The sequence below is a fragment of the Haliotis asinina genome, chromosome 9, assembly GCF_037392515.1.
Source record: "Haliotis asinina isolate JCU_RB_2024 chromosome 9, JCU_Hal_asi_v2, whole genome shotgun sequence".
NCBI lineage: Eukaryota > Metazoa > Mollusca > Gastropoda > Lepetellida > Haliotidae > Haliotis > Haliotis asinina.
Genome location: NC_090288.1, coordinates 64411217 through 64432393, shown reverse-complemented (window position 1 = coordinate 64432393; position 21177 = coordinate 64411217). Strand labels below are relative to the sequence as shown.

At 42.0% G+C, this 21177-nt stretch overlaps 2 protein-coding genes across 3 annotated transcripts in view; both read left to right on the top strand.

Moving 5' to 3' along the window:
• Positions 1-367: 367 nt before the first annotated feature.
• LOC137296108 (protein CLN8-like) lies at positions 368-5981 on the top strand. The gene is made up of 2 exons (XM_067827788.1): positions 368-501; positions 3180-5981. The coding sequence occupies exon 2, from the start codon at positions 3184-3186 to the stop codon at positions 4069-4071; it is 888 nt and encodes a 295-aa protein (XP_067683889.1). The 5' UTR covers positions 368-501; positions 3180-3183; the 3' UTR covers positions 4072-5981.
• Positions 5982-14669: 8688 nt separating this feature from the next.
• Positions 14670-21177, top strand: part of LOC137297068 (WASH complex subunit 4-like) — a 74550-nt gene continuing 68042 nt past the window's right edge. The window contains exons 1-4 of one of the 2 annotated variants that reach the window (XM_067829037.1): positions 14670-14703; positions 14817-14951; positions 16541-16680; positions 20740-20905. In XM_067829037.1, the coding sequence (XP_067685138.1) occupies positions 14888-14951; positions 16541-16680; positions 20740-20905 (370 nt within the window). In that variant the 5' untranslated portion in view covers positions 14670-14703; positions 14817-14887. The remainder of the gene's footprint in view (positions 14704-14816; positions 14952-16540; positions 16681-20739; positions 20906-21177) is intronic. The other variant, XM_067829038.1, reaches the window with a different exon arrangement.

Genomic DNA, 21177 nt, shown 5'->3' with positions numbered 1-21177 from the left:
GAAACATGGTTCTGTTGCATTCTGAAGGTGTGGCAAAGTAACATTGAATGCATTTGAACCACAGGCAAGATTAAACGAGGGTGATGAGTAAGAGATCTACTATACATGTAAAGGTTTGGAAACCTTTCCGACAATGATTATAATGGCAATCATCATGGCTGTTCAATGTTTTCATTTTCAGATCTGTTATCAAGATAGTCTCTTTGTGTCATTTTAATAAAGTATAACATATCGTATAAAAACCTGAACCAGGCTTTCAAATGTTTTCTTTGTTATAAGCAATGTTATTATTGCTGGTATTAAATGCTATGTCTCGCTGTCACTGTGTATGTTGACACGGACAGCTGCCAGATGCGTGGTTATCTGGGAGTTTGTACCTTGTACAGCTTATTGTCACGTGGGGTCACATTGTTCATTGATATAAACATCGCCATCGGGGTACCTGGTTACTCGGGTAAGGGGAGTATAACACAGCCGGCAACAAACGCTCTCCACAACAAGGTAAGTGTACTATACACCTGGAACAAACTCTAGATGACATTGTGTCTGTCTACATGAAAACATATAGACTATGGAAATCTGGAGGTTTTTTTCAGAATTTCACTACGAATATCCAATATCAAGGAAATGTTAAGAACAGCTGTTTAATATTCAAGATTATCCTGTCAAAGTTCATGGTTCACATTCGTGAGCTTGTACACCATATGCATTGATACCTTGCATATATTATATTTCGACCCCTGTGTAAATTGCAAACTACAAATTGTTGTAATCGAAGGGATTTAACCCACAAAATGGAATTCTGACAACCGATCTGCCATCTACAGTGACATAAATGTCTCTAGTCCTATCATAAACCGGGCGATAAACTCTGAAAGCATTAAATCAAAGACCAAATTGATCGTATTTCGATGACATTGAGGGTATCGATAGTTTTAACTAACCGATTTAAACTATTTTCTGCAGTGTTTAGATGGAAATGTTCCCATACGTAAACTAGTAAACCTGTGACGCACCAGCTGACCCCGAGTGTATGTTGACTCGATAAGATAAAACAACATACCTGAACTACTGGGTTATCAATTAATGAGAACAGGACAGGCGACAAGCAGGGAAACAGCACGTGAACAATTTCTGTGACACAGGAGGAAATAAGATGACACGACTAAATGGCTAAGAAAAACTTCAGATGCTAGTTATTTCCTTAACGCCGCAATGCTCGAGCTCCACACACACACACACACACACACGCGCGCGCGCGCACACACACACACGCGCGCGCGCGCGCGCGCACGCACACGCACACATACAGAGAGAGAGAGATGCACACACAGATGCACGCATACACACACAGGTAGGTGCATGGGAGCGTACGGGAGAAAGTGGCACACATTGTAGTTAAATATATGCTTCCCCTAAGTGATTACATGTGGTTAGACTTGTGTTTCAACGTTTTACTTCACACGCTATAAGTGTAATTACTTAGCTAAAGTAAGGAAGGGTGCTCCCTCCGGATCCGGGGGTACACACAAGGTAACTTAGGTGAAGGCATGGGGTCCAGGAGAATACCGAGTTAACAACCGATAGAAACGTCACAACACACTGAACCCGCTGATCCATGGAAACCGCTTGAAAGGTTTTGCATTGGTATTCATATATATCCCTACATATACTGAGTCAAAAAAGAAACTTCACATTCTTTCTTCAGGGCACTATAAAAGAACAAGATTTGGTTAGATGGTTAAATTGTTAATATTTCATTGCTGAGATCTGTGTGATGTACTCGATACAATGACAGTGCCACAATCAGTTCCTTTAGGCTACACCGCCGTTCCAAAACATGAGTATACAGAATGTCAAGTCACAAGAATAAACATTCGAAAATTTTCAGTTCAATATTGTGCATAGCCGCCCCGCGCATTCACCACTGCCAAACACCGTCTCCTCATCGACTGTCTGATGCTTGTGAACACGTGGTTGGGGATTCTGCGCCATTGCTCGTGCAAGACATCGCCAAGTTCCTCCAAATTCTGTACGCTGGTTCCTAAGACCAAGCAGCCTTCTCCCAATTGCATCCCAAACGTGCTCTATTGGAATAAGGTCAGTTGACCTCGATGGCCAGTCTATGGCGTTGATTCCAGCGTTTCGAAGGATATTTCGGGTCAACATTCCCGAGCATTATCATGGGGTGAGTTCAACGAGTTCAAGGGGTGAGCACCTGGTCGCGGTAAGCAGCAGCTGTGAGGTTTCCACGAATGACCAGAAGTTGGGAACGGTAGTTCCCACAGAAAGCACCATACACCATGCAACTTCAACCCCCGAATCTGTCGACTTCCTGCACACATAACTGGGCATACGCTCGTATGGTCGTCTCCAGACTCTATGCCTGCCGTCCACGAATCTGAGGGTAAACCTGAATTCACCGCTAAAGACGACTCAATTCCAGTCTCTCTGTGTCCATCGGAGGCGATCAGAAGTGGTGCCAGTTCGTTGTAGACGACCTCGCAAGTCATACACAGTACGTCGGCTGCATCCCATTGCTCTTGCGACGTCAACAACTGATCTTCCCGCTTGCAACATCCCAACGACATGTTCACGTTGCACAATCGTGGCATTTAAAGTACCGTTAGAACTATGGTTTAAAAGTGTGGGTTTTTTTCAATTCTTGAGGCCAATGCAAACACGTGCAAATGAAGAAATCTTCGATGCGAAGATCACATGATCGACTGCACTTGCAAAACCTGATTTGGCACTAACGTCACTTGCACGACGAATGGATGGGTTTGAGTCCGTTTTGGTAAAGTTTTTCTAGAGTATAAAGATAGGGATCTCATTTCGGATACATAGATGTATCATCAGAGAAAAAGTATTCATTATTTTTAAAAATTACATTTTTGTGAAGTTTCCTTTTTGACTCCGTATACCTATCCTTACATGTGTATACCTATCTGTGCCTATCGTTTATAATTGGATTGACGGATTTCATGGAAAAGTCTTTAAATGCATTAAGAACCGTACAAATATGGGATATTGAATGCATCCTTCATATTCTAAGAAAGGTAAAACACAATTGTATAGCAATATTCCCCAAAGGAATCAGGATCCATAGGGTGTTTCTTCAACAAGCAAGAGTTGTCTAATCTGTTCAAGACGCTATAATGTCACATTGATTGTTTCAGCGACATGGAGGACACACCCGAGGTCCACGTTCCCACCTGGGAGATAGTCCAGTATATACACCCCAGTCTGTTGAACCTCAACTACCAACTCACCTCAACAAAGGTTATCGTCGTCACCAGCAGCTTCATGTTCTTCTTCGTTGTCTACGCTATCTCCGCCTTCATGGCGTCCTTCACCTCCACGTACAGGGCGCTACGTATCAAAGAGAAGGTGTTCTGGAATTTAGCCGTTGTCCGAGCTGTGTTCGGCGTCTTTGGAGCTGTCATTGGACTCTGGGCGATCTTCAACAAATCGGCAATGGACAACGACGTTGTCTTTGGAACAACACAGACAAGCTATTTCGCACTGTGTGTAACGGAAGGATTTTTCATTTTCGAATGCTCTGCGCTTACTATTTCAGACGTAATCTTCAAATCGTTTAGCCTCCTCCTCAATCTCCATCACTGGTTATCTTTGACCGGGTATTGTGTGGTCCTCTGTGTGGATGCTGGTCATTGTTTCGCCACCAAGGGACTTTTGCTGGAAATGAGCACTCCATTCTCAGCCCTCTGTTGGACGTTGTTGAAGAGCGGCAAAGAACGCACGTTCCTGTGGAAGGCCAATCAGTTCCTGCTAGTTCACACCTTCCATTGCAGGAACATTGTGGAATGGCTGTTGATTTATATCAGCTACCAGAACTGGCCTCATATCTGGTCGAGCATGCCGCTGTCCGTCTTCTTGTGTTTGTACATACAGCTCCCTCTTGTCACTCTCATCATGACCCCCTACTGGACGTACAAAAAGACTGAACAGATGTTCAACCCAGTAGACTGGAATTTCGTGAAGAACAACAAGCACTCCCAGATGAACAAAGACACCGAGACGAACGGAACTTTGAAAAAACATGATTGAACAATATCAGCTTATAGTGACGTTTTTCCATATTTCCGACAATATTGAAGTCTACGTAAAGTGACTCGTCATTCACGTCATACTGATCGTGACCAGCATGTCTCCGATCTCATATGACCAACATGACAAGATGGCGGAATGTATTTCATACTCTAATGCTCTAATCCCAGCTTAGCCGAAGAACAAACGCCCTCTGTTTAAGAGGTTTGATAGTGTAGTGGTGGTATTTTGGCTAAAGACATTTAGCTTTCTACGGCTAGCCCCCATGTTTCGAAAACACCGATGAAGTAGACGGCTTAAACCTTTCTGGTCTGTTTTGACAAAAAAGTTAGGTGTTGTGGAAACTTTTCAAAAGATAGACCGACCCTCACGTCAAAATGTTGTAACGGATATCAGTTTCTGTGTTCCATACCTATTTATATTATACGTTCGCACATCGGTTTAGTATATAGTGAAACTGTCACAATAGTAGCGTAAACTAACGTTTATTTCATATATACTCATACATGTCTCATGCCTATACAATCACGTGCAATATATATGTTATACCATATGTTATGTTTTGGCTTTCATTTTCTAATTTGCCTATCTGAGGACCCCAACTACACCGTGGAATAAATACGATACAACGTTATATTGAAACTAAACTTGGAAATATACACAGCATGTCTGTGCTGTTAGTGGTTTATATCCTGATAGTGATACTTAAGCTTGAATCTGCTGTCTAGCCTTCTCAATTGTTATCCTGTTGGTTTTATTCTGAAACTGTGATATACGCAACTGGTTTACTGTTTCTTGTCGACGGATACTAGTATTTTAAAACGAATACTGTTTCATCTTTATATGGCTGCAAATGGGCAGACGTAATACATCATGTTAACTCACTCACTCATTCTTACATCTGGAGACTTTAGCGGGAAAAAAATATTTATCTTTTACAGTATATTTCCCTCAGATTGCAGATTGCTTCTTTTCTGTGTTTTAATTTCTAGCACATCGTATTTCCTTCCTGCAAACAATAATGGTTTTCTCAAGTCTTCTTCAATGACTTTCAGTGCAGGTAAAGAGTCCCGCTAATAAACCTTCAAGTGACGGCGGAATCATTACTACGAACACACCATTAAACATTACATCCAATAAGTGTTTGAGTTAAAATTTATTGTCACTTCGGAATTTTCAGACATATTCCGACTTATGAAGTTATATCTAAAAGAACATATGCAACAAATTTATGAAAGCCTGTGAACAAAGTGCAGCAATTTAACTAGAGAAACAAAGTCAGAGAAATTAATCAAGCAAGCAAATTTAAACTTCTAGACAACTTTTATGGGCAATACGATTCCAAAACGGGCTGGAAAGCACCAGCAAAAGAAGGTGGATCACCATGATAGAGATCCCGGACCATGGGGATTTACAGTACATTTGCTTTCTGCATGGGCCCTAGCTGGATCTACATCGTCCATAGAGATGCTGGTGATCTTTGCACAGGTAGCTATAAATTAAAAGAACATGTATTCTACAATTAAAGTCACTGACAATGAAAAATACTTTAAAATGAATGGGACTCACATAGTAAGATTGCTAAATAGTGAGTCGTGTAACTTTAAATTTGTCGCTGGAAATAGATACACCATTAATATCATGTTATGGCATAACCGACATCATTGTCTTTGCATGTGCCGCTGAATACCATAGAGGTGCATACAGACAGACAGACAGACAGACAGACAGACAGACAGACTGATATAGGTATGATCGAGTCTGGACTTCCAGTGAACGACATAATGTATAGAATATTACGATGGTACACCGCATTTGGTGTAGAACATAATGGTATTGTATTGCATTGTGTGCACCGCATAAAGAGTTTACACTATACCGTGTGTAAAACAAATAAAGAAGTTGACTTGTCTCGCTTGCATCCCAAGTGCACTGTCGTCAGGCTCCCCATTGGTGCCCTTTGTCTTACCTCCAAATGTCCTAAGTAGATCGGGAGAGCGCCGAACATTTCCACCGGGAGCACAACCACACTGAGCAATGCAGAAGACTGCAGTGTTATTCTCTGATAAGATCTTGGTGGGTCCCACCAGGTATTACCTGACTGAGTGAGTGAGTTTAGTCTTACATTCCAGCTATATGGTGATGGTCTGTAAATAATCGAGTCTGGACCATACAGTCTAGTGATCAAAAGCATAAGCATCGATTTGCGCAATAGGGAATCGATGACATGAGTCAATCAAATCTGAGAGCCAGACCACCCAATCCCGTTAGTCACTTACGACAGGCATGGGTTTTTGAAGCCCAATATTCTAACCTAGACCTTCACGGGTCATTTCCCTGGGAGAAGTCCCATTCGCTGTCTGGACTGCGTGTAGCTAATGATGAGACTTTAAAAAACTGCTCGTGCCTGTATCACCCGAACCCTCACTGCTGCACTTTCATCTTTACCTGTAAACCAAGTCAATAATAAATTTAATACGCGTGAGATGCGCTACACGATCAAAGTGCAAAGGCATGGAATTATACACAAAAAAAAAAAATAAATAAAAGAAATAAAAAAAATTGAACATAACGAGAGACGTTTCTTCTGAGAACGGAGAGAGCGAGATTGGCAGTTCTGCGTTAAGGGCTAGGCAAGGGACAGATCCAGACAGCCATGAGCGGGTGATGCACAGAAGTTTGGATGGATGAAGTAGTTACTTGGAAGGCAGTGAAAAGAATGAAGGAGTGACACAGCGTCATCAGATGTACGTGACTTGGCACTACACGTCCTGAACACGCTGTAGTTTCCTGATCAGCCAAAAGAGTTACAGGCAACAGTCCTGCTCATAAATAGAGACAAGACAGAAGTTGGGGCTGATTCGGTGGTGTGATAGAGTCTCATATGTTCACTTTTGGGCTTTGAGTTATATTTTACAAAACTTCACTTTTATATTCGACAAAAATACCATATTTCATGTAACCTATAACTAGTTTGGGGGATTTCTTAAAAAATATATTGCTTCAAAGAGTACTCCGTTATGCAGTAATTAATATTTTCGGAGTTTGGCTCGTGGAATTCATAAATAGATACCCAATGAAGAGTCAATGTTTCCGTGGTATTGTGAATATAGACAGTCATTTTTATCATAGACTATCATTCTTAATTGCTATAATCTTTTTCATATTGAAATTTTCCCTCAAAACAACCCAACGTCTTTGATGTCTTGGAGGGCGTGTTGTTTAGATCCCACTTAAATAGCTATATTTTCTTTCAGATAAGATAATGTGATTAAATAATCTGTCAATGTATAATGTTCAAAACGATTGTACTCTGTATATGATTGTTTATCCTGACTTTAAGTTAGGATGGAAATCAGGCTGTTAGACATCTTTCAAACCATATCTGTAAGTCATAAAATCGTATATTCCAGTCAAAAGTACCGTTAGTAAAAGATGCGACATTTTAAGACACATTTGCGGTAATTCTTCATTCTTCAATCAAGACACAAACAAAATCGAGAGCCTCTGCACGATTTCAGTAAATGCAAATGACATATGAGTATATAAAATACTGCGATAATTCTAATGCGTCTAATGGTTTATTTCCAAGAATCAAGTATTATATTCAAAACACGCAAATAGTCCAATTATGTGCCTATAATACCATAACTTGCCTTCACTTTGCCAAAGGATATTAAGAAGTCAGTTTTGTCACATAGATCGCTGATTGTGCTCAGTCGAGTAAAGCAGCTTTGAGCTAGACGTGAAACATGATCACACATCTGAGTCGATAATCCCACCAAGGTGTTTGCCTTTGTCAGCAATATGGATGTTTGTGTTATCCAACTCGAAAATCCTTACCAGTATCAGTAAGACCTGAACACTAAAGCATATGCAGTAGAAAATATGCAGTGTATAACTCTAAGTAAACAAACACACAACGTAAAGAAATGAACAAAGGAAAACACAAAGGCGTCCGAAGAACGCAAAATGTAAACAAAATCACGATCCCAAATACGCGACAAAGTGTACTGCGTTGTTAACTCTATGATGTGAATATCTATAACAAAGCGAAAATATGCAATACAAAATGAGACACTGACAAAACTATAGGGCTGTAACTAGCGTCTGCAAACTAAGCTTACACAGAATACTTACCAGCTCATAAGCAACTCGCAATATGTCTACTGTGATGATTTATAAGAATATGCAAAATTATTGGCAAGCTTAGAGCTGAAACTGTCACGGTAACATGACTGTGCATGACGTTGACGTTGATGTGACGTTGACTTCATGGACGATGATGATAGGGATCACAGTGTCGATCGACACGATGACGGAGAGGACATCGATGTAAAGAAATGATGTGGCGACAGCTGGGATATCGATATGCCTTAACAGTCAATCGCTGTTCCGGCGCCATTTTGTCTTTATGGTGGTTGGTTAAAAGCCGTTTATTCTGTAAACCATGATTATTAAATGATGTATGACCTAGTGTGTAACAACTCGCCTGGGCCGTAGCATAAAATGAAGTGGCCAATTTTATCATTAGACGAATCATATTTATGATATTTAGAATCTACGATATTTTATATAGTATCTCACTTGATCGAAAGTAGATACAAAGTAGATCTGAATATTATGAGCAAATTAAGAAAGCAGATATCAGTCACACGTCCGTGCCAGTGCTTTACTAGTGAACCTTTGCAACACGATGCCTTACAATAAATAAAGATTAGGCATATTATAAATCATAAGTTGTTCACTGTTGTTTCAAAGGCATTTAGAAGTTGGAGGAATCAAACTAAAAGTGCTTTATGGTTCAACTTCTTTATTAGCTGTTCACTGGTCACAAGGGGGCATGGGCATGGGTTGATGTACCCTCGATGTTTATGTTCCCTGAACTCGAACACCTCCATGTTAATTTTGAACTGTTTGAGGCATCAGTATCGGATCGTACACTTTAACCAACCTGTGAGAATCAAAGGATTCGAATCTTGCATGTTGCTGTTTTAACCTGCAGGTATTTACGTAGTAAAATCGCCGCTGGGTAATTCTCCTTTTTAATATTTACAGGGACTACATTTGAACGTTTTGTCAAAATTTATTTACTGGAATGCGAGGCAAATCTTTTCGCAGCAACCGCTAGATTTTGCAGACGACGCTAGAAAAATCAAATTTAGAGTTATCTCCCCGCCGTCGATTTGCATTCGCAAAACATCGGTAGTTTACGTGCATCATGTGTGACTCAATGTTATTCCAGATAAAGAAGTATTACTACAAAGTACTGAATGAGTTGCAATGTACCTCGCTTTTCAATGGGGTACATTGAAAATAATAGATGATCGCTTATATAATTAGCCAATCAGAAAACGACATTTATGTGTGAGGTAAGATAAGTTGCGATATCGCTAACCTTTTTGATATCCGTTTCCTAGCGAAAAATGTATATAGCATAGGTACAGGATTGAAGCAGACAGCAAAATGTTTTAGCTGGAATGTTCTCTGTGTAGGGTTGACTATCCAAACAACGGAAGAAAGAGCATTTTCCATGGCGCCTTGGACATACTCAGGGTCATACTATGGATGGACCTTGGAGTTAAAGCCACAGGCATGACGGAAACGATAGATGAAGCAGCGAGCCATGCCTTCATGTCTTTTAAGAAATATACTGTTTGTGGCAAGGAAGGGCACCCACTGACAAGGTGTTGGAAAGTCTGTAAATTACACACTCGTCATTTCATGGTAATATTCTCTCTAAGAATCACATTTCGGCGATTGCGAGTGGGAAGTGACTGGTCCTGAGCAGCAGTCTGTTATCATACATATACATAATCCTACTGGTCAGGCAGTAAAACAATCGTTTGTTTTAATCAACTTATCCAAAGGAATAAGACTAGCGTAGCACAGATATTGGTGGCTTTGGCCTTGTTTCGAGCACTTAGCTCAGAACTCTAGATTTACTTTAAACGAGTTTTGTATTCGGCCTGAAGGTTTTCGTGAAGCTGGGCTTTCTGGAGCTTTCTCGAACTTACATTCCAAGATAGGTGTAGGCCTGATCTTCCACACCATACTCAATAACTTCATCCCTTGTTGTCTGACCGATGCATCATTAATTACATTGTTACGTTTCAAATGTAGAGTATTATATTTGTGGAGTCCTCATGTTATGCCACTCTCATTAGAAAGCGAAACAACAAGTAAAACCTGTTCTTTCAAACTGGTATCTCCATGGAGCTCGATACCACGTAACAGAGAAGAGTAACCGATATTGGGGATCTGTGCTGAGGAGAACCGAGATGGTAACCTTTCTCTTATTGAGCAGAAACCTCGACAGATATAAAGACAAACAAATTAAGTGGACCTATTGATAACACTGTTCAGTCAATAGTGTTAGGTATAACAGACAAAATACGCAGTCATTTGGTCATGCATTGTATGGTCATAATCATGGACCCATGGTGCCTCACGGTTACAGACCACAACTGTTTCCAGAACCTTTCGTTGCCTTCCATCCATGGGTGGCCGTTTATTGTCACTATTATCATTACGCATTTTCTCATCGATTGTTAAACCGAATTTATTAAATCCTTTCACGGCGTAACCATAGGGTATCATCAACCAGTCTACAAAATATCTAAGGGATTGGTAGCAAATTTTGCGAACATTGTCAAATTCAAAACAGCATGTCAAAAAATGTAATATCAAGGGGAAATCCATTTATTTCAGTTTAAATTCAATGTGGCCTCCATCTTCCTCCAAAACTAAACGAAGCCGTACGTTTCTTTCAAGCAGAAATGCTTTTCTTTATTTCTTCCCCCGATGTCTCTTCCCAAGACATAATTATCCTGTCCTTTAACGCTCGCGTTGTCAATTTGTCTGTCACTCCTTCGGTAAACTGTTCTCTTTATTGCATTGCATTTTTGGACGTACTGATCTGAATTTGACAATACTCCCATGATGTGCAAGCCGTGTCTTTGAAATTTTGCATACATCTTGATGATACCCTTTGGTTACTCTGTGAATTTGAAAAATAAATCTAGTTTATCTTCCCCTGAGAAAATACTTGTCGAAAACCGGTTCACTTTTTCGGGACAACCCATATATACGTCTTTATACAAGATTGTCAAGTCAAAGTTCATGGTTCACATTCGTGATCTTGTTAGAGACTGACATTCATATCTTAAATGTGCTATCTTTGGGATAACACGTTCTCTGTAAATTCTTGTATTCGCCACTTACCCACTCAGCCACTGCGTCTTCAACAAAATGGTATCGTGACAAATGGTATTGTAGACCACGTACTTTGCGCAACCATGTGACGTGCATATCGTTCATTGCGCTTCATACCACGGCGACCAGGTGTGAACCAGACTGGCTATAGCTCATCGACTCCAGACTCCAGTACTGACAGTCCTTCTGCTGCAGATGAAATAGTGATACGTCTTTCTTAAAAGATTGCTGCTCATTACTGTCACGACTATGACACAATGATAGTCTCACTACCATATCTCACACGGGTAGTTTCATTAATATATCCCCCAAGGAGAGTTACACTGTTATACCACAATACTACACAAGTACACAAGAATAGTCTCATTACTAGAGTACACAAAAAGAAGTCTCACCACCAACTTACACAAGAATGCACTAGAATACACAAGATTATGTATGCAATATAGGGTGTGTCGTGTTTCTCGGGCAGTGTGTGAAGTTGTGGGGTGTTATATAAGCATGTAAACGTAACGACATATAGACTCAACTGATACACGGAAGTCGTTTGAAATGCCTATCAAAACATATCTGTACCTACCTATGCCTATCTAAACACATCTGTACCTATCTATGCCTATCTAAACATATCTGTACCTATCTATAATTATGTATGTATATCTGTACCTATCTGTATGTACGAAAAGACTGAACAGATGTTCAACCCACTAGACTGGCATGTCACTCAAAACTGCAAACACGGTCAAACACATACCATACATTGTCAAACATATTTCACACACTGTCAATTACATATATCACTCTGTTAAACACATATATCACACTGTCAAACACATATATCACACTATCAAACAAATACCACACACTATCCAAAACATATATCTTCTTCGCACAAAAACGTCACTTTCTGACTGGCTGATCGCTCTTCCTTTGTTGTCAATGTATCCCGCTAACAAGTGAGTAACATTTCCATGTACCCCGCTAACAAGTGAGTAACATTTCCATGTATCCTGCTAACAAGGGAGTGACATTTCCATGTACCCCGCTAACAAGTGACTAACATTTCCATGTACCCTGCTAACAAGGGAGTGACATTTCCATGTACCCTGCTAACAAGGGAGTAACATTTCCATGTACCCCGCTAACAAGTGAGTAACATTTCCATGTAACCCGCTTACATGTGAGTAACATTTCCATGTAACCCGTTAGGAATGCCGTACTCATTTGGTACTTCGTGGTAGTTCGCGTATACAAATCGATGGAAAGGAGATAACTCTAAATCTGTTTTCTTGTCTGCAGAACCTAGAGATGTATACAAAGAAGATTTGTACCCGTGCTTCAAACAATTCAAAATTAACATTGAGGTGTTCCATAAAATAAGTACGTTGTTCTCTGGTACCTAGCATCCCATGGGTTGATGTAGCCTCGAGGTTTGTTAAAACATAGACAGACATAGAGGGAACATCAACCTATGCCCCCCTCGTGACCAGTGAACAACTTCTAATGTCCTGAGGCATTGAAAAATGCGTTGGTAACTGACACTATGATTGGTTTATCGTACGCCATCAACGAATGTGACCGTCAATATTCGGGCCTGTGAGTCTGACAGCAGAGGCTCCCTTTATTATCACAGAAACACGGAAGATGACCAGTTTGCTTTATCATCACAACCTAGAAGTTCCAGAGAGAACAATGCGGCTATCCAGGCCACCAACATGTGTATTCTCCGCTTTGAGGACCCGGTATGTGTAATTCTTGTACAATCTCGGGGAACTAGATGGCTGTGAACGTGGGACGGAAAAAGTGACGGCATCGTCCAGACGTTTTGTTAGTCGTCATCCTTGTAGGACTTAGTTTATGCACGATAAGATGCAGTAACCACACTTGATAATGTGTGCATGTATGATTACAGTGTCAGTTTAGTAATAGATCAGCTGACATGTGTGTAAGTGTATATCTATGTGTGTGAGCTTCCGTGCTCATTACTGTACGACTGAACCCTGTAACGGTCCACAGACAATGCTGGACTTGACAAGCAGGTGATAAGATGGCGATAAGACAGATGTAATAAACTTGTTTACCCTTTGCTGCAGTTATAGTATATGCAGGTGACTTCCAGTTGTTGGGTCGTTAATATGTATACCCGAAGAACTTAGTTGAGCAGCACATATATATGTTAAGACTATGTAATAAACATTAAATCGTGCAATCATTGATATTTTTCCATTGATTACATCGTGTACTTAAACAAACTATGCCATATGGTATCAGATATCTATCATATTATTATTATTTTTATAGTTTCCATGTATCATATGCTACTTTGTGGTTCACGTAAAGTACGGACAAACTGCTTTAAAAGATGATGAACTTATGCATTTCATTCCTCATGAATGAAACGTCCTTCAGAAGACACCATCCGATTGTATTCAGACTTATGATAATCCCAAAATGGAGGCTAAATACATGACAGTGTTACCATTCCCATATTATCGTTACATCTCATCGCTTCATATGGAAGTTACATCATGATGTCATTTTTTATCGTTACTACAACTGTGGTAGTGAGTATCCTGGGTTATATTGTACATTTCCTGACCATTATGTCCTTCCTCGGTGTTACCAGCAACCTCAACCTGACAATGGGTTAACTGTAGGGATGACAGGATTACACATACAGTAGGATTTTACGTGGATTCTGACATGTCAGCGCGACGACGGCTGAAACGCTCGTAAAGTGACACAGGCTACTCTCCAAATGACATTACTTCTCAACAGCGGTGTACCACCACTTAAACATATTTCACAATTACTCTACATACATTTATTACTTGCAGGGTGTAAGTCATAATCCGCTTTGTATTTTCATGTTTTGACAAAAACACATATGCGAACAGTTATATGCCTGAAAGTAGGTTGATGTGTGAGAGGAGTACAAGTTTACCTTCCGTTATAAAGATTTTATGTCAAGTGAAGATGCCAATTCCATTGTTTAGCTCATTCCTGGCGATTCTAGCGGTCTTCAAACTCTGACTTTGAATGGCAGTTTCTACCTTTCCGGGGAGACATCTTCCCATTCATAGGTTTTGATAGAGGTTTTATGTGCTTTCACAAGTGCACATCCCCGTTTTGAATTTCAAGGCTGGCTTGGTGCACTGTCCTAGTGTAAGAAGTAAAATTCTTGGAAAAAGTAGTAAGTAGCTCTGACTGACACGTGCACGTGTTATTCGAATGTAAATTGAACGCTACACTGAAGCAGGGATACTCTACAACATCTATCCCTGACTGAAGGAGATGACGCTGCTTGTTGCATTATACGGTGTTGATCCGGTTAAATATACGTGACTCGGTTTTTAAAGGCTTGTCACGTGACAAAACATCACATGATACTTATTCCACTTCCGGTTTTGCGAAAATGTGAGTCTTTTGGCATGGTACAAACACTGATAGTGATACACCCTTAACTGGTAAATCATGGTGTATATTTCAGGGATGTAATGCACATAACCATGATGTGCTTGTCTTTTCAGATTCTGTAACCCAGATAAGCAATTTGTTGACTTGGTGACACGAGGCGAGGTAAGGAGGCGTGCCGACGAAAATGGCAGCCTCCGGTACAACTACGGCAGACTGGGAGTTTGACAAATTTGATGATGGATCCTTAAGTAAGCAAAATGACAATAATATTTACTGCTGGTCTTGTCTGACCCACCCCTATTGTGTTGCTAATATACAACAGTTCGTTGTAAAATTTCAGTTTCCAAATGATTGTAGCGTTAAATCACTCATGTCATGATTTCCAGATCGACCTGTTAGTTGTCTAAGAGTTCGGGTTAATGTCTCTGTCTCCGCCTCCAATCAAGCACACATTTAGGATCATTTGGGGCTTTTTGTTTTGTTTGTTCGTTTTGGACCCCTTGTGACAAAACACTCCCTTTACAAATCTTGCAAAGTTGCATATGGTTGTATAACGTTGTGGGGAGTTGATCTTTTAGCAAATACATCCAGCATAATTTGGGGAAACACTGTTCAAAGGTTTGCAGAGTAATGGAGTGCTCCAGATAAGCTCCAGATTTGTGTATGATTTGATATAGCAAAGTTGAAGTATGCAGCAAAAATATATGCTAAAGTATGAAAAAGCGCTAAATATTTCAACATATGTCATATTTGGGATTTCACTTTCTTGGTAAAGTACAAATTCTAGTACTTTTTTCGGTTGAGTCCCATCCGGGATTCGAACCCGCACCCTCAGAGTCAGGCACCTAATCGCCAGCACACCACTTTCTAAATGGCATCGTGTAATTACACGATGCCATTTAGAAAGTGGTCAAATGCAACATATGTCATATTTGGGATTTCACTTTCTTGGTAAAGTACAAATTCTAGTACTTTTTTCGGTTGAGTCCCATCCGGGATTCGAACCCGCACCCTCAGAGTCAGGCACCTAATCGCCAGCACACCACTTTCTAAATGGCATCGTGTAATCATAGCTTTCGGCCGTGGGAGCCGTGCCAATTTACACTCATCAGAGGGGTACACAAAGTACGCAGTCTAGACTACCAGTTGTCCGACTTTCATTTTTGTGGAAGTCGCGGTGGCTGAGCGGGCTAGGCGGCTGACTTTGTGTGCTGGCGATTAGGTGCCTGACTCAGAGGGTGCGGGTTCGAATCCCGGATGGGACTCAACCGAAAAAAAGTACTAGAATTTGTACTTTACCAAGAAAGTGAAATCCCAAAAATGACATATGTTGCATTTGACCACTTTCTAAATGGCATCGTGTAATCAACGCTAAATATTTGTGTTTACACTATGTGATAATAGCAATGCATGTTCACCCACTACAACAAAATAATGTATCAGTTGAAGAAAATCGAAATTAGATCTTTTCAATGTCTAAATATTTGTGATTAAAAGAATCTTGAATAATTCTGAATGCAGTTAAAATGTGCAATGCAGACAGAATACCAGGCATGATTTGTTAACCCTACACTGATTGGCCCATCCATAAATAGTGAAAAATCAAATTGCTGTTCTCTTTCTTACAGAGGTATGCTGCTATTCACATCACATAATTAATCTTGAGTATCCTTATGGGGCGCTAGGGTAGCCTAGTGGTTGAACTAAACGTGTTGGCTTGTCATGCCGAAGACCTGGGTTTGATTTTCCTCATAGGTACAATACCCACTCAGTAAACATGCTTAGTTAAACATTCTCCTTAAAGCTTCCTCTTATATTTACCTTTGTGCATCTTCAGAAATAGTTGGCGAACTTCAGCTGAAGAAGTATGGTAGTTTCCTTGAGGACTATGCCTCGCAGCTAAAGGACATTGAAGATGCTTTGGATGACTCCATCGGAGATTCCTGGGACATGACACTTGACCCTATAGCTCTCCAGGTAGGATGCAGGATGGTGTACACATAAGGAAGGATAACAACGTATGTGTTGTTAAATGTTAACACCCTTCCGTATGTAATTGCAGTCCAGATGCTGAATGTTCTACACAAACATGTCCTCACACTCATATTATCCCATCTATCCTTATTCTGTTGCTGTAATTGCAAAGTTGTTCATCCATACATTATCATTCCTTACTGCTCCAACTTCCACTTCCTCTCAAAGAAGATCTACACTTCCTGTGACCATATATCTTCATGTCACTGGAGCACACCAAGAATAATGACATCTCCTTGACTTTATCATGTTTATTGTCTTGAGTCCCTCTTTTGTCTGGAGTATCCTAGTGCCTAAAACATTCGCTCATCACACTGAAGACTGGGTTTGATTGCACAGATGGGTGCGCTGTGTTACGCTCATTTCTAGTGTCCCGTGCCATGATATTGCTGTAAATATTTTACTTACCTTACCAGAGGTCTGTAGCATATTACCTCAAGCTTCGCTTAGTAGGAGATCTGACAGAGTTGAATTGCTATTCAATCTTGAATGGCTAGTGCAGAATTTAAGTGTTTTTGGGCGGTGGTCAGGAAGAGGACGACTCAGAAGTTGCCTAAGATGTCATGTTCCCTTGCGTCCTCTTCAGGATCCAGATTATCTGTACCTTGTACGCTGGAGTTGCAGACAGCACTGGAGCTGCCTGGGGCGGCATCTGATACTTCTGCGAGGGTGGACCTGACGCTGATGCTGACTCTGACGCCGTTACCGATGCTGCTGCAGATACCGGCACGGATGCCAACCTCCCAGATGGGAGGTTGGGTGGACTTGTCGAGGCACCTGGAGGTACAACTGATACTTCGAGCGTTACTTGTACCTACTCCTTCGATGTCGTCGGGCGCATCTCAGGAGCAGACGGTGCCTCTGACTAGGGCTCCTCTGTTGGTCCCGGACTTTACAGAAGCGACCCCGAGAGAGGAGCGCATCTGGTTACCAGCGCCTGTGGGTGCATCTCAAGCAACAGATATGTGGGTTTGGAGAGATCAGCCCCAGGGTTTGGTGCATTGGCACACGTCAACACATACATAGACGATTGCCTGCTCAACCAGTTCAAAGCTCAGTTTGCTACGCAGACAGCTTGACTTTGCTATCCGTCCCCTGGAGCAGTTGCATCCCGTGCAGGAATTGGTGTTTAGCGGGTGCTGGTATAACCGTGTTCAGATCCTTCTCGACTGGTGGGAAAAGATTTCCCGGTTTGTAGCGAAGGGACTGTTGGAACTGCTGCTTCTCAGGGAGTGGCAGTCTCTGTTAGGCCTACTGATGTTGGCGCAGGACTTAACACGCAGAGGGCGCCTGATGCTAAGAATGTTACAGAAGTACCTCCTCCCGTACAGGCAGACGATGTTACGGCATGGCTGTTGCTTCCGGCACATCTGCACCAATACCTGCGGTGGTGGACGATCGAGTTGAACATCTCTGACGGAGTTTGCTTGACCGAGGTGTGCAGGACCACGAACTATTTGTCAATGTGTCACTCCAAGGTTGGGGTACGCACCTCAACGATCAGACAACCTCGGGGCTCTGGTCCGATGTAGAAGCAGGGTGGCACATCAACAATCTCAAGCTGGAAGCAGTGATTCTAGCTGTAGGCCACTGGATGTCGCTTCTATGCCACTCCGACCTATTGATTGTTTCAGACAACGCGAGTGTCGCATGGCTGATTTTGAGACAGGGGACAACCAGGTCCAAGTCCCTACTGGATCAGACGCAAACAACATTGAGGACAGAGCATGCCGATGCGCTGTCCAGACCAGGGAAGCCATCCAACTGAGTGGATGCTTCACCCGGAGATATTTTGGCTCATACGACAAGATCACGGGTGCCCATTGATGGACCTATTTGCCACGAAGTTCAACGCTCAGCTTCCAGTGTACGTGTCTCAGATACCAATCCCGGCAGCATGGGTGGTCAACTCTGTCTTGTCTTGGGAGGGGCTGGATGCGTATGCCTTCCCTCCGCCAGTGCTAGTACCAGCGGCAATGGCGAAACTCAAGATCATGGTGAAGATCCATCTGCTTTTGGTCGCACCCTGGTGGCCAGTGAGGACGTGGTTCCCAGACTTGTGCCGCCGTCCCAGCTTCCAGAGTGGGAGCAGTTGCCACGCCATCCCCACAGTCAGACATTGCACCCGGACAGGGCGTGGTTTCATCTATGCACCCAGACCATCTGCAAAGGACTTTGAGGGCCAAAGCGTTACTCATCTCAAGTGGCGAGGATCATTGGACGGGTGCACACAGCTTCCACTCGATCACTCTATGATGGCAAGTGGGCTACATTTTCTGTGACCAAAAGTCGCAGGACCCGTTGTTAGCGTCACCCCAGTTTCTGGCGGAGTTTTCTGGTGCATGAGGAAACTCAGGGGCAGTACCATTGGGACTTACCTGTCAGCATTAAATTCAGTGTTAGCTGTCAGGGGAGATAGGAAGGTCTTGAAGATCCCGGAACTGATTGCCATGTTGAAGGCATTCAAGCTGGAGGACCAAAAGGTTAAGTTCCGGCCACCTGCATGGGACCTGAACGTCATGCTACAGCCCCGACGAGCCGCTGAACAGGGCATCGTTTGACAACTTAATGAGGAAGACAGTGTTTCTGTTGACGCTAGCTACAGCGGCGAGAGTTAGTGAAATTCACACTCTGGATGTTACTAGGGTCCGGTTTGAACAGACCAGACATGGAGCTGCACACTTGGGCCTTCTCTGGGATTTCCTGGCGAAGAACCAGATGCCAGGTCTATCAGACAGGTTATTCACCATCTCCCCTGTTACTACCATCATCGGACCAGAGGATCGGGAAGAGCTGATACTTTGTCCGGTTCTGGCCCTCACATTATATATCAAGAAGTCCTCTCCTTGTCGGGGAACTAGGAAGAGGTTGTTCCTGCCTTTTTCCATGACTGCTAGAGGGGAAGTCACCAGAAATACAGTAGCCTTATGGTTGCAGCAGACCATCCTGGCGGCTTACGACGCACAGAATCTTCTGCACCCCTCATCTACCAACCCGCACGACTTTCGAGCGTTAGGATCAACAGTGGCCCTGCACAGAAACTGTACAGTTCCCGACATTATGGCTGGATGCTTCTGGCGGTCCTCTACAGTATTTGCTAGCCATTATTTGGGGGACTTTATATGGAGGGGTTGTAGTCTTTCAGACCACTGGTGGTTGCACAGCAACTATAAGGTATGATCTTACTTACCTTTGTCTATGGGGGTCTTGTACTTACGTGAGAAGTAAAAGTGAAGTTCTCGTGGAGTCTACATGCATGTCGCATGCAGTTGGGAGATTCAGATACTGCCATCTCATGATAGTTGTCGATTGTGAGGTAGCCATTCAGAGCTCAACTGTCAGATCTCCTACTTAGTGAAGCTTGAGGTAATATGCTATAGGGGGCAGTGGGGTAGCCTAGTGGTTAAAGCGTACGCTCGCCACGCTGAAGACCCAGGTTCGATTCCCCATGTGGGTACAGTGTGTGAGGCCGATTTTCTGGTGTCCCCCGCCATGATATCGCTGGAACATTGCTAAAAGCGGCGTAAAACCAAACTCACTCACTCACTCACTCACTAATATGCTATAGACCTATGGTAAGGTAAGTATTTAAATATCTAAAATATTTAGATTTTAACAATATTGCTAAAGGTGGTGTAAAAGTAAAGTCACTCACTCACCCATTCACCTTTTGTGTGCACATATCAATTCATGCTCAGCTTTAATGTTTGTGTATTCATACACATGGTATTTGAATGCTAACAGCACCCAATGATTGCTTTGTTGTCAAAAGCTAGGAAGCTACTCATGATGAACTGGAAGCTTCGCTTTATGAGGCACAGTTGATTTTCAGACTGGGTGTGCTTAAAATAATACATCAATGGAAGTTCTGCAGAGCTACAAGTCTGGTTAACAGGGTACAGTTACTATGGTTACAGCTGTTTTGGGAAAGTACTTTTAACGTGCACTCTTTTAGTTTAATTCAGAGAATTTCAGTAATCACACTAGTTCGTATGTTTTCAGTTTCTACCATATGAACAAACAAGCTTGCTTCAGCTGATTAGAACAGACAACAAGATTTTCAACAAGATCATCACAGTCCTAGCATCCTTGTGTTCTGAGATGGACACCTTGAAACATGAGGCAGAGACCAAGTTCTTTAATGCCTTGCTGTTCTATGGGGAAGGAGGTAAGAGTAAGAACTAGCTTGACTACTGAACATTATTGTGTGCAAATCTATTGTGAAATATACCATGAACCTGTTTACATTTGGAATCGAGTCCTGTTTCAGTGATGCATTGCTGATAACAGGTGTCTGCTCAAAATTCAGTTTCATAAGGGATTCTGTAGAATAATCCTGAAAGAAGTTGAAGTGTTGATGTCCAACAAATTGTGAAGGAGACTTTTTCATGGTAAGATAGCGACGTAACACGCTGGACGGGTAATCCCATGGGTTTGGAA